Raw genomic sequence first — 13999 nt, forward strand, 5'->3', positions numbered from 1 at the left:
TAAAACAAAACACTATTTATTAATTTATCAAAACAAAACACAAAACTATTTATTTATACTGAATTGTATAACATCATTGTATTATAATATGGCTGATAGTGAAGTTTCCAATTGGTGAATGAACACTTGTCTGTCTTTAATGCTCATTAACACACTTGTCATCTCCACAGCTTCATTTTGAAGTGCCTCTCTCTCCAGTAATAGCCCCTAAGAAGGCCCGTCCTGCTGACACGGGTTCAGATGAGGTGAGTGACCCTAGACAAGCCAGAGGCAAAGGTCATCTGGTCATCTGTTCTCTGCTTGAACTGCAGGTTGAAGGTTGAAATGTTGATTTAGATTTGTTTTTTACAGAAAGGTTTATAAAAATATATACGCTGTCGTTCAGACGTCTGGGGTCAGTAAGAGAAAGGAAGCAATACTTTCTTTAAAAAGCAAGGATGCATTAAATTGATCAAAAGCAATTAGTATATTCTTACAAATTATTTATATTTCAAATAAATTGTTTTCAATGTTTCTTGAGCAGCAAATCAGCATATAATGATCATGTGACACTGAAGACTGGGGTAATGATGCTGAAAATTCAGCTTTGTAGCTCAGGAATAAATTACATTTTAAGACCTATTCAAATAGAAAATTGTAATAATATTTCTGTTTTTACTGTATTTTTGTTTCAATAAATGTGGGCTTGGTGAGCATAAGAGGCTTTCAAAAACACACAAAAATCTTACTGGCTCCAAACTTTTCAACGTCAGTGTATACACTCACCTAAAGGATTATTAGGAACACCATACTAATACTGTGTTTGACCCACTTTCGCCTTCAGAACTGCCTTAATTCTACGTGGCATTGATTCAACAAGGTGCTGAAAGCATTCTTTAGAAATGTTGGCCCATATTGATAGGATAGCATCTTGCAGTTGATGGAGATTTGTGGGATGCACATCCAGGGCACGAAGCTCCCGTTCCACCACATCCCAAAGATGCTCTATTGGGTTGAGATCTGGTGACTGTGGGGGCCATTTTAGTACAGTGAACTCATTGTCATGTTCAAGAAACCAATTTGAAATGATTCGAGCTTTGTGACATGGTGCATTATCCTGCTGGAAGTAGCCATCAGAGGATGGGTACATGGTGGTCATAAAGGGATGGACATGGTCAGAAACAATGCTCAGGTAGGCCGTGGCATTTAAACGATGCCCAATTGGCACTAAGAGGCCTAAAGTGTGCCAAGAAAACATCCCCCACACCATTACACCACCACCACCAGCCTGCACAGTGGTAACAAGGCATGATGGATCCATGTTCTCATTCTGTTTACGCCAAATTCTGACTTTACCATCTGAATGTCTCAACAGAAATTGAGACTCATCAGATCAGGCAACATTTTTCCAGTCTTCAACTGTCCAATTTTGGTGAGCTCGTGCAAATTGTAGCCTCTTTTTCCTATTTGTAGTGGAGATGAGTGGTACCCGGTGGGGTCTTCTGCTGTTGTAGCCCATCCGCCTCAAGGTTGTGCGTGTTGTGGCTTCACAAATGCTTTGCTGCATACCCCGGTTGTAACGAGTGGTTATTTCAGTCAAAGTTGCTCTTCTATCAGCTTGAATCAGTCGGCCCATTCTCCTCTGACCTCTAGCATCAACAAGGCATTTTCGCCCACAGGACTGCCGCATACTGGATGTTTTTCCCTTTTCACACCATTCTTTGTAAACCCTAGAAATGGTTGTGTGTGAAAATCCCAGTAACTGAGCAGATTGTGAAATACTCAGACCGGCCCGTCTGGCACCAACAACCATGCCACGCTCAAAATTGCTTAAATCACCTTTCTTTCCCATTCTGACATTCAGTTTGGAGTTCAGGAGATTGTCTTGACCAGGACCATACCCCTAAATGCATTGAAGCAACTGCCATGTGATTGGTTGATTAGATAATTGCATTAATGAGAAATTGAACAGGTGTTCCTAATAATCCTTTAGGTGAGTGTATAGTGTGTATCAGCCCTCCACTGAGTTCCTGTAGTGAATGTTTTGAAGGTATTTATTTGTTGATATGTCTACATCTGTTCTGGCATCAACAGGATTGGGCATACCTCCGTTGCTCCGACTACCATTGGCAGATTTCCATGCTACCTGCGGTGGCGGTTCAAGGCCTGGAGTTGGTGTCGCCCCCTGGTGGAGTGAATAACCAAGAGTCTGCTGTGGGTTTAGAGTCGTCCGCCCTCCTCTTCCCACATATCCCGGTGCTCTTCTACGTTCTGCACCTGCTCTATGAAGACCTGAAGCTGGATGAGCTACAGCGGAGCGGGGCGAGAGCACTGGTTGGTCTGCTGCAACAGCTGGCCAAGTAATTTTTTATTTTATTTGATTTTTTTTGGCCTGTTTGATAGAAATAATAATTAATGAAGTGGGAGAGACCAGAGTTTGTGTTTTTTATGATTCATGCACACATGCACTAGGCTCCTAACCAAGGAAACTCACCCAACTCCTCAAACCTCCCATTTCACATTGTCATTGCTGCTTTTCTTTGTGGCGTATCCTAATTATAGCTGTAATGTTTTTCATTGTTTATTAAAATGTCAAGTGCATGCTGTCATGTGGACATAAAATAAAAAAAAACAGCAGTGAGAGTTTAATTGGTTGCCTTTTGATAAACCCATGTGGGCTTGAAATTTAAAAGCATTGAATTATAATACACAATAAGACCAGATAAGGCTGTAACCATAATCCTCTATTGAGTATTGAATCTTTGGCTCCTGTACATTGTTTGCGCCTGTTGTTTGTAGGTCAGCATTAGGGCTGGGCAATATTTATCTCAATATTTTATATATTTATATATTATAATATAATATTATATAAGTCTTTTGACAATATTGGATGCATATCTCTACTTATATGCATAATTTCCATAATTTCCAGGAACCATAATTTCAACCAAACAGCCCATTGATTCTTGAAACATGGGGCAAGATATGTCCCACAATTTTACCTGCTATTATTTTTGAAAATAGCTACATTGTAAATTATCCAGAAATTATCACTAGAAACTGTGACAGAATTTAATGTTTTTACTCTTTATTCTATCAATATTATTATATTTCACTCTTTTCACCCCAAGTCACCCTTCCTGATGCTATAACTTTTGTATATTCTACTACTTAATATAATATCACATCATGTATTTTATATAGTCTATATCTTCTATATTTTATATAGATTCAAAAACATGTAAAACCTTAGAGAAATACAAGTGTAAATGTACTGAGAGAAGGTAATTTTTTATGTAAAAAATACACTTTTTAACACTGACAGATATTTGTGAAAACACTTAATATCAGTGACATCAATGCCATCCAGCATCCTTTAAGGTCCTTACTCCATATTTTTCTTGTTATACATTCAACACAGACTCTGACACACACACACACACACACACACACACACACACACACACACACACACACACACATACACACACACACACAAAATAGCCTATATATTTAGGATTTTAACAAATCATGCTTTTTTTTGTAGCACTCACTTCAGATTTTGTTTGTTAGATGGAGCAGACAGTCCATTTGAAACCATCCTGTACTCTCAATTTATTCTTAATCAAAAATAGATTGATCAGCTTATTAATTAATGTTTGACTTGACAGTACATGTTTTTTTTTTTTTTTTAATGTTGAGTGTATTGACACACATTGACTGAGGTAAAACTGGAAGAAACAGGCGTTCGCTCCCAAAGATAGATCCTGTTTAGATAAATCCAAACATTTTAGTATTTACTAATAAGTGTGATATTCACAATATTGGTGAATACCACACTAGTTCAGATGTACAGCGACCAAACCACAGATCTCATTGTTCAGAGGTTTGTTAAACTTTGCCGTGTGAGTCATGCTCTGGTTTGGCTTTAATACCTGTATTAGTGTATATATTGACTGCCTGACGACTCTGTTACCAACTATTCATTTTTTCTCTCGTTTCATTAGGGACCTACAGCAGGAGGATTTCATTGATCTGTACTGGCGCGATTACCCCTCATTCATCAAAACGTTCAAGGAGGCCTGCGTGATTGATCAAGGTACGAGTCCGATCAATGCGGTCGGGACTCCTCATTAGCAGCTAAAGGCATTTCTATTCATTTACCAGACAGTGCTGACTTGTTAGGAGTTGGACTAAATGTGTTTCTAGCCACGTTTAGGGTTTGAGTGACAGGCTTTGTTGAATTGAGAATTCTGTTGGTTGTATATGTGGGTAGTCGACACATAAAATAGACGTGAAGATTTATTTCTCAACATCGAGACTTAAGGTTAAAAGTCCCATTAAAAGGTTTGACACATGCATGTTCTCACCTGTGTCGATGCATTTCCATTTGAAATTGGAAGTTAGGGCAGGAAGTATTTAAAGTCTTGTCTTTTTTGTGCATTTTGTGTATATGCCCTTGAACAGGAGAGTATTTCATAATTTTTTTAATTATTGTCATAATTATATTATTCAGAATAGACAAATATCATTTATATATATTAATAATATAATTTATACTAATTATTATATATGTAAAAAAAAAAATCAGCTTTTTAAAAAAAGCTCTAAATATTTTTTTTGACTAATAAATAGTATACATTATATATATATATATATATATGTATATATGTATATGTGTATATATATATATATATATATATATATATATATATATATATATAAAAAAAATATATATATATATATATATATATATATATATATATATATATATATATATATATAAATATATAAATCATTTATAAATCATTTATAATAATTATTACATATTTGTTTAATTTCATTTGGTCAGCTTTTTATAAATGTATTAGGGAAAGTGGTTGTTTTTAGATGCATTGACTGGTCATAATTTCAGTTATTCATCATTTTAATCACCTTTCTGCTGTTTACTTAAACGTCCTGCTGTGTATATTCCATGTACACTACCATCAAGTTTGGGGTCAATAAGTTATTTTTATTTTTTGAAAGAAATTAATTGTTTTATTCAGCAAGGTTTCATTAAATTAGTTAAATGTAATTGTTTATTTTAAATAAATGCTGTTCTTTTGAATCAAATTTCATCATCTATTCATCAAAAGTCTTGAAAAACTGCATCATGGTTTCCACAGAAATATGAAGCAGCAGAACTGTGTTCAACATTGATAATAATCAGAAATGTTGCTTGAGCAGCAAATCAGCATATTCAAATAATTTCCTGTGACACTGAAAACTGAAGTAATGATGCTGATAATTCAGCTCTGCATAACAGGAAATAATTACATTTTACAATATATTACACATAGAAAACAGTTATTTTAAATTGTAATATTATTTCAGTTTTTACTGTTTGTTTAAATAAGTGCAGCCTTGGTAACATAAGAGACTTCTTTCAAAAACATGTACAAAAATGTACTGACCCATAATCATTTTCAAAGAATTATGAACCGCTCTATAGCTTGTCACGCAGCTTTACATGTGATGTCATCATCTGTGTGCAGCTCAGATGGAGCTGATGACTTGGCCGGTGTTCCTGAACGGAGAGGCCCCGTGTGTGTTCAGCTGGTTCAGTCGCTGTCTGAGAGGGCAAGATGTGGCGCCTTTTCCTTATCTACCCAGCATCTGCGAGAGAACCAAACTACTGGTGCTGGTAAGAACCAAAATGCTACTGAAAGATCTTGAATATGGTCTTTATGCCTGGATTTATAGGTCCTGTCCAGCCACATTCTAGAACCCTATTCACTTCTGACAAATTCAGGTAGTCGCATCCTTCTCTAGATGTTCTGCAGTGCGGCGACCAGTTTAGTCCGATTCACACATGACTCCTTTGAGCAGTTTTTATATCGATTCATTCAAAAAAGACTCTCAAACTCAGGAGTTGAAGCAGTCTGACGAATCTTTCACTGAATAAACTCATTGAGTGCGTTTTACATGCATGTTCTTAACCCGATTATGCTTAATAAGCCCGACAATGCACGTGATCACTTAAACACGTTTAAAGGGATAGTTCGGCCAAAAATGATAACGTATGATTTACTCACCCTCAAGCCGTTCGAGATGCATATGTCAATCTTTTTTCAGACGAACACATTTTCAGTTATTTTAGAAAATGTCTTAGATCTTTCAGTGGTTATAATGTGAAGTTATGGGGTCCACCTCCTTCAAGTCCCAAAATGTGCATGCATCCTTCACAAAAGTAATCCATCCGGCTCCAGGGGGATAAACGAAGGCCTTCTGAGGGTAATCCGTGCGGTTTTGTCGTAAAAATCTACATATTTAAAACTTTATAAACGAAAATAACTTGCTTCCGGCAACGGTCGACAAAACTGCACGGATAACCCTCAGAAGGCCTTCGTTTATCCCCCTGGAGCCGGATGGATTACTTTTGTGAAGGATGCATGCACATTTTGGGACTTGAAGGAGGTGGACCCCATAGCTTCACATTATAACCACTGAAAGATCTAAGACATTTTCTAAAATAACTGAAAATGTGTTCGTCTGAAAAAAGATTGACATATGCATCTCGAACGGCTTGAGGGTGAGTAAATCATGGGTTAAATATCATTTTTGGCCGAACTATCCCTTTAATCTGTTTTCCTCTATCGGAGTAAGGTCATAAAAAGCTAAAGCATAAACTGAACGGCACGGCTAGATTTTTGCCCCTTACTCTGATTTTGCCCAGCATGCAAACACATTAACCTGATTTCTGCCGGCTTATTGACATGTGGATGTGTGATATGTGACAGGAACGTGTCCTTACTGTGAATTTAAGTGCGTCCAGACAGAGCGAGTGTTTATATGGAAAATATATTGCAAACTCAGACTATTTCTTTACCCAAAAAAATATAAATAATGTAACTGCATGGGAGGATAATGTATGAGCCGTACGTTTCCCGCTGACATGTTGCAATACTATTTTTTAATATTTTTAATATTGCGATTTTTTTTTTTTAATTCTTTATTTTACCATCATACCGACATAACAAATGAAATACTCAGATACTCAAATTATTAAGTTTTGACGTCACTACCGGGAAATAACCTGATTTAGTAATAAAGTGATAAATAAATGCGGTTTACTTGCGTTGTCAGGTTATTGGTTTGCGTGTAAACCTGGGCAACATGTTATTTCAATAAGCTGAGTTATCAGTGTACCGGGGTTCATGTGAATTCACTGAATCAGTCAAGAGTGTTTATCTGACTCACTTTCTAAACTGCAGGCTGTCATTACTTTCAGTGAAGTCCACCTCGAAATTAAGTTTTGTGCAACAGTTTGTGAAACTAAAATGACTATCATTACTGACTGGTGACTGATAACATGTGGTTAGAGATTGATTTTATGGTTATTTAGGGGATAGACTCTTGCATTTAAATGTGGTTGTCACTCCCAATACATTTTGGGGTCCTTTTTTTTTTTGTGTGTGTGTGTGTTTTTGAAAAAAGTCTCTTCGGCTCACCAAGGCTGTATTTATTTGATAAAAAAAAAAAAAGTAAAAACAGTAATATTGTGAAATATTGTTACAAAATAACATTCCAATAGGCTGATTTGCTGCTCAAGAAACATCTCTGATTATTATCAAAGTAAATGTTTATGTTTTTGTGTAACTAACATAAAAAAAATTCTCAGGATTCTTTGATGAATAGAAATATATTTATATATATTAAATATATTCGATATAACAGCATTTATTTGAAATGAGAATTTATTTGTAAATTTGAAATTGACTGTCACTTTTGATTAATTTAATGCATCCTTGCTGAAAAAAAGTGTTATATTCTATAAAACGAAATCATGCTGTCCTCATACATTTGATTGGTTGTGTATGTAATCACTTGAATGCTGGTGATGCCCAACAGGGGGCGTTAACAGTGAGCAGAGGAGCTGTGTGTCATGCCCTTAACTCACACACATGTTCTGTGGAAATGTCAAGCAGTTAGATGGCAAAGTGCTGCAAGCTAATCATAATGACATTTTGCGAGCAGCGAGTCGTCCCTGGGCGTCCTCCATGTCCTGTGAGCGGGAGTGATGCCCCACCTTAATTAGTCCATGGAAGTGGTTGGCTGAATCACTCGAGAGGGCGATACGAGGGGTCACGGGTGCCATGGTGTGTGTGTGTGTGTTTGTTTTGTACTTCCTTCCATCAGGCAAAGTGAAGTGACGCACAACCCTACTGAGGTACTGACAAATCGTTACTCAATTATGGGCTGTGTTTACCCCACCGTTCCCGTCCCTTAGGTTAGAGTCCAGAACATTAGAGCATCCATTTAATCCCTCTATACTTAAACTACCACCGTATGTCTCTCTCTCTGCCTGTCTTTCTCTCTCTCTTTTTCAACCCCTTTCTTTCTCCCCATTACATTTTGTGGTAATTGCTAAGGAAAGCATCAGCATCACTATGGCTCATGCGTAGAGTTGCAGTCGTGTTGTGCAGGTTTTGAGGAGAGGGGTGCTATTACTTTTCTAAGCTATCAGACTTTTTGGATGTTTAAACAGGAGAAATACTTCTTTAGACACTAAAGAGGAGAGTCAAGCGTTATATATAGACACCAGAATATCACTGAGACTTTGTGGTTAGACTCTTTTGAAACTATCTATCTAGTCTGCCTTTGATGCTTTATCCAATCTGTTCACGCAGAGCCGAAGCACAACCAAAACAATGTTCTTCCTCAAAATACATGCAGTTTCATTTTTTAACCGCTAGAGGGCCAAAAGTTCCATTGTGTACCTTTAGTTAAAAATCCCAGCAGACTTTGTGTGCAATACTTGAACATCTGATGCTGTGACTAAATCCAAACTGTCTTCCTGTTGAAATCCTCAACTGTATTTTGGTAATACGTCATTTTTATTAGTTTTTGTTTATTTATGATAATTTATTTTTTTATTTTTTATTTCAGTTTAAATTTACTTCAGTAATCACCCTAAACATCTTTCAGCTAGTTGCCAAGAAAGGCAACATTTCAAAGTGTTCATTTAGTTTAAGTTTTGCATGTAATTATTTTATTTTACATCAGCTTTATTTCAATTAACAGAAAATCCATTGTAATGGTTTAAGTGAACAATAACAGCACAGGAATTTGCAACTCAATTGCATTTTAGCTATGATGTCTTTGTCATTTTTATCAGTTTGCTGTTTAAAAATATTTCTAAATAGTTTTAATTCTGATTCCTCATTTGAAATGAAATTGATTGATTTTGAAAATGATGTTCTGAATGAGCGCTGTATTACCTGCGTGCTGCGGTTGTGACGCGTGTGGTTAATGACTGCGCTCCTGCATTACTTCATGATGAGACATGTTCATTCTCCCCTCACATGACCAGACTGAGTGACTGTCATGACAGTAGCAAACCAAAACCACACAGGTGCTGTCCCACTGCTAATACTCACTCTCTTCCTCTGTCTGTTTCTCAGAGTTATGCCCTGTACGTGATTGGAGATGAGGACGCCACCTCGACAAACATGTTGAAGTACCTCTCCAGGCTATCAGCAGGTGGGCTCTGCGTGTGTGTGAGATTAGAGGCTATTGAGGGCGTCTTTACCATCAAGCAAGTACACTAGTGAAAAAGAGGATTCATTTATTTATTTATTATATTACACATATGGTTTGGATGCTAAATTTAGGGCTGATCTATACAGAGGAAGGACCATGCCAACAACCTCCAGCGGCTAATAGAGCGTCACAGGGAATCCAACCAACAAACATGAACTATGCTAGCCACTATATTTCTATATCCTAAGGTCACCTGCATTGTCACTCATGACAGAAGCATGCCAAACATGGTTTGGATGCACAAATATAGAAATTTTGACCAATACTGATACCATAAATTCGAAGCATGTCGAATTCGAACTATGTCACCTACAGATTGTTCACTAAAAATGAACCAGTCGCTCTAATCTTTAGGCTGGACTAAATTGAAAATTTAGTTCTGCTTTTTCAGTGTAAATCCATTGTTATAAAATAGGTATTTTTCTTGGGTTATTTAAGAATAGTGAAATAATTTTCCACATAATGTGCTCTTTCCATGAAGATAGAATTTGTGTAAATCAATTCTTAAATTAAATGCTGCAATTTATGTTTCTAAGTGCACAGAAGTTGGTTTTGTCTATGTTTCATGATTTGTGGTGCTGTAGTGGCAAAATATATGTAGCTAAAAAATAAAGAGATTCCCAGAGACATTCACAAGAATCTGCTTTAATCGTGCCAAGTTATTTAAATGATTAACAAATCAAATTGACCGTAATCAGTTCAAATATTATATTTGTAGATCAAATCTAGTTTATTTTAGACAGACAGGGTGTGGAACAAAATAAACACTGATTATCTGTTTCCGTATCGGCACCTATGCAGACTAATGTGGATTTAAATAATATTTATGAAATAAATATATACTGTATGTGCATCACAACCGTGCTTATAAAATGACCAGCATATTTAGCATTTTTTTCCCTTGAAATCACACTACCGTTCAAAAAGTTGGGGTCGGTAAGACTAAATGTTTTTGAAAGAAGTCTCTTATGCTCATCAAGGCTGCATTTATTTGATGAAAAATACAGTAAAAACAATAAAATTGTGAAATATTATTACAGCTTAAAATAGCAATTTTTTTATTTTAATATATTTTCAAAAATAATTTATTCCTGTGATCAAAGCTGAATTTTCAGTATCATTACTCCAGTCTCCAGTGTCACATGATCCTTCAGAAATCATTCTGATATGCTGAAACAGTTGTGCTGCTTTCAGAAGAACAGCATTTATTTGAAATATTAATCTTTTGTTGCATTATAAATGTCCTTGCTTTCACTTTTGATCAATTTAAAGCATCCTTGCTGAATAAAGGCGTCTTACTGACTTTAATCTTTTCAATGGTATTATTATTTTCATAAACATTATACAGTAACTAAAAACATCCAATTAGATTTCATAATACAAAAACCAGTGAAAAAGAAGAATAAAAAGTTTGTTTTTGTTGGTTCATGTTTTCACAGGGCAAAAGAAGAATATGAGTGATCCTTTTCTGAGAAGGTACCTGTGGTTCAGGAATACTGTCATGTGCCTTATGTTTGTTTTTTCTAGATAAGTCTCGGCTCATCAGTTCTAGTCAGCTGATTTAGTTCCTCCAGTGTGTTTGATTGTCGGGTGTGTTCCACAGGCAGAGCAGCGTGAAGCCCGCACCTTCATCTGGATGCCTGGCGGAGAAGCTGGTGGTGTGGTTGACCTCTGCAGGTCAGAGCCATTCCAGAAACACGGCACAACCTGTTGATCCAAAAACATACTCAACACAAGTACACACTTGCAAATGCATATGATTGGCTGACACATCACAAACATGTAGTCCCATACTCAATATGCATTGTTGTTTCTCCGGTGGTAACAAACCTCAGTATTCAAGGGGGTGATAGTTTCCTTCAAATATCATTAATTCAGATGCGTTATTAAAGTATGCTAGCTAAAAACAAGCAAACGGTTCAATTTTAACTTACTTAGCATGAATCTGTTCTCTGCCATGACAGCAGTTCACCTGAAAGAGAAAAACATGGATGTTTTAGTGCACGGTGAAAAATTCAGTGCGTACTTCCATTCTGACACATTAAAATCGGAATTGGGTAGCTAGCATTTGCATTCACGTATCGTTATTCTCCTAAAGCCCCCTAAATTTCTATTGTGTTTAGCCCAGAATGTAGGGTTAAAAAACAGACTTCTCAGATCCTGCAGCATTTGTTTACCTTAGTTTATGTTAGCTTAGTTATATTTGAACTTTAAGCCAAGCTTGTCACGAGGGGCATGTGACTGTACACTATTTTACATGCTTGTTTTTTTACCTCAGGATTTACATTGAAGGATCTGGAGTCGGTTCCGTTTGGTGTGGCTCTGCCAATCAGAGACGCCATCTACCAGTGCAGAGAACACCCCTGCTCTGATTGGTCTGAGGATGTCTGCGCTCTGATTGGACGACAGGACCTGACCAAGCAAGCTCACAAAGTCACCCTGGCCAATCGTAAATCTGTAAGAAAGTTAATCAAATGTAAAGAAACAAGATCTTGCTTTGCAGTTTGAATGGCATGTTTGGTCAGAGCTGTACATGTATTGCAACACATTTAGTTCTGAACTCAACTGTTGACCTGTATTTTATGCATTTATTTTAGCATTATTTAAATCATAATTTTTATATTCATATAATATTTTTTATATTTATATCATATTTTTTATATTTTCAGTCTATATATATATATATATTTTTTTTTTACTTTTTTTAAGGTCAGATTTTTCATATAATATTGATATTTTATTTTATTTTATTTTAGCTTTATTTCACTTACCGGAAATTATAAAAAAAAAAGGTTTTTGTGGACAGTAACAATGCTGTTTATAACTAGATAAAATGTAAACTATCCTGTATTAAGACACTATCAATAGTATTATATGAAATGCACAAACCTGCCTAACTATCTTTAACTGTTGAAGTTGCCTTCATTTTGGTTGTGCTTGAAATAAAAAATTAGACTTATATTATTCCTGTCTTCATTCTTGCATATTCGTTTTCATGCAAAGTATCAAATAGAAACCCTAGGACACTTTTCAGGGGTCAAAAAAGATTTTTAAAACTATTATTGGCTTTTCCAAAAACAATTTTGAATTGTTGTCTCCTGGGTACTGGCAGTGCTGAAAGTAACTACCGTCCCAGTTAAAACAACTACTGTCTGAATTGGGCTGAAGACTTGAATATGGTATTTAAGACGGGTATTTTCTAAGTTTGGAATGTGTAATTACAGTAATTCTGATGTGAACTGAATGAATTGAACAATGCACTTTCATTGTATATTCAGTGTGTTTGTGTTTGCCCTAGACTGTCGGTCTGAACGTAATGCTCGAGCCGCCAGTGACCAGCGACGCAGATGAGGAGGAGGACGGTATGACAGACCTGCGCCCGGAGGTGACGGGGCTGATCTGGAGTCAGGATCTCAGGGTGCAGGAGGTCCGGCGTCTGCTCCAGAGCTCCAGACCCGTCCGGGTCAATGTGCCCCACCTGCCTGAAGTCAGTGACCATGAGTACATTGAGGAGAAAGAGAACAAGTGAGCAAGCTCAGTCTGATACTCTTAAAAATAAAGGTTCTTTATGGCATCTACTGTTCCATGAAGAACCTTTAACATCCATGGAGTCTTTTATCTTCCACAAAAAGTTTTTTATAGTCGAAAAAGTTTTTTTTTTTTTAGGTTTTTAAAATGTTCTTCACACTAAGAAAGCCATTCACTGAAAGTTTTTTTTTGGGGATCCAAAAATGGTTCTTATTTGGCATTGCTGGTGAAAACCCTCTTGAGGAACCTTTATTTTATAGAATGTAGGGTTCTGAAAAGATCTGTAAAGAACAACCAAGTACAGAAAGAAAACACAAATGCCTTTAAATGTGTCCTGAAAGTGTATATCATCGCTGTCAGGTGGAACCCTTGTATTTTTGTATAACCTTGTATACATGCTACTTTTCAGGAAATGGGGGGAAACAAAGACTATTTTTTTAGTAATTAAACACTGTTACATTCAAGGTTTTTAGAGTTAAAATTCAAAGTCAGGCACTTGAATGTGCCAATATATTATTAACATTTTACCGAAATCAAGTTCAGATGAAGGTAGGCCAGGCAAGGCAAGGCAAGGCAAGTTTATTTATATAGCACATTTCATACACAATGGTAATTCAAAGTGCTTTACATACTATTAAAAATAATCAGAAGAAATAAGAATATACAAAACAGTTTAAAATAAAGAAACGAGAAAGAACTAAAAATAATTAAAACAGTTTAGAATAAAGAACAGTTTAAAATAAAGGTACAAGGTTTTAGACCAGCAAATTTCAGACATGTTTTGTTAGACCATTCAAACCATCGTTAGAATGGCCGCATCTGAGGTAGCAAGTGCATCGCATTAGGCTTTCATCAACGTACAGGTTGTAAAGGTCATTGTAATTATGTGGGGGTTAATTTTTTCTGT

The 13999-nt window shown here is 36.2% G+C and overlaps 1 protein-coding gene and 1 long non-coding RNA gene across 3 annotated transcripts in view; one reads left to right on the forward strand and one right to left on the reverse strand.

The window, feature by feature from the left end:
• anapc1 (anaphase promoting complex subunit 1) overlaps positions 1–13999 on the forward strand; it is a 72134-nt gene that overhangs the window by 24890 nt on the left and 33245 nt on the right. For both annotated transcript variants that reach the window (XM_079854948.1, XM_079854949.1), the window contains exons 18-26: positions 171–245; positions 2074–2339; positions 3987–4078; positions 5517–5665; positions 9426–9504; positions 11004–11040; positions 11168–11241; positions 11843–12021; positions 12863–13089. In XM_079854948.1, the coding sequence (XP_079711074.1) occupies positions 171–245; positions 2074–2339; positions 3987–4078; positions 5517–5665; positions 9426–9504; positions 11004–11040; positions 11168–11241; positions 11843–12021; positions 12863–13089 (1178 nt within the window). The remainder of the gene's footprint in view (positions 1–170; positions 246–2073; positions 2340–3986; positions 4079–5516; positions 5666–9425; positions 9505–11003; positions 11041–11167; positions 11242–11842; positions 12022–12862; positions 13090–13999) is intronic.
• LOC307148977 lies at positions 10279–12019 on the reverse strand. The gene is made up of 3 exons (XR_013819510.1): positions 11838–12019; positions 11499–11536; positions 10279–11271 (listed from the first exon to the last, which is right to left on the reverse strand). It is a non-coding gene; the product is annotated as an uncharacterized lncRNA (long non-coding RNA).

Source organism: Squalius cephalus (genome assembly GCF_949319135.1).
Source record: "Squalius cephalus genome assembly, chromosome: 21".
NCBI classification, from domain to species: domain Eukaryota; kingdom Metazoa; phylum Chordata; class Actinopteri; order Cypriniformes; family Leuciscidae; genus Squalius; species Squalius cephalus.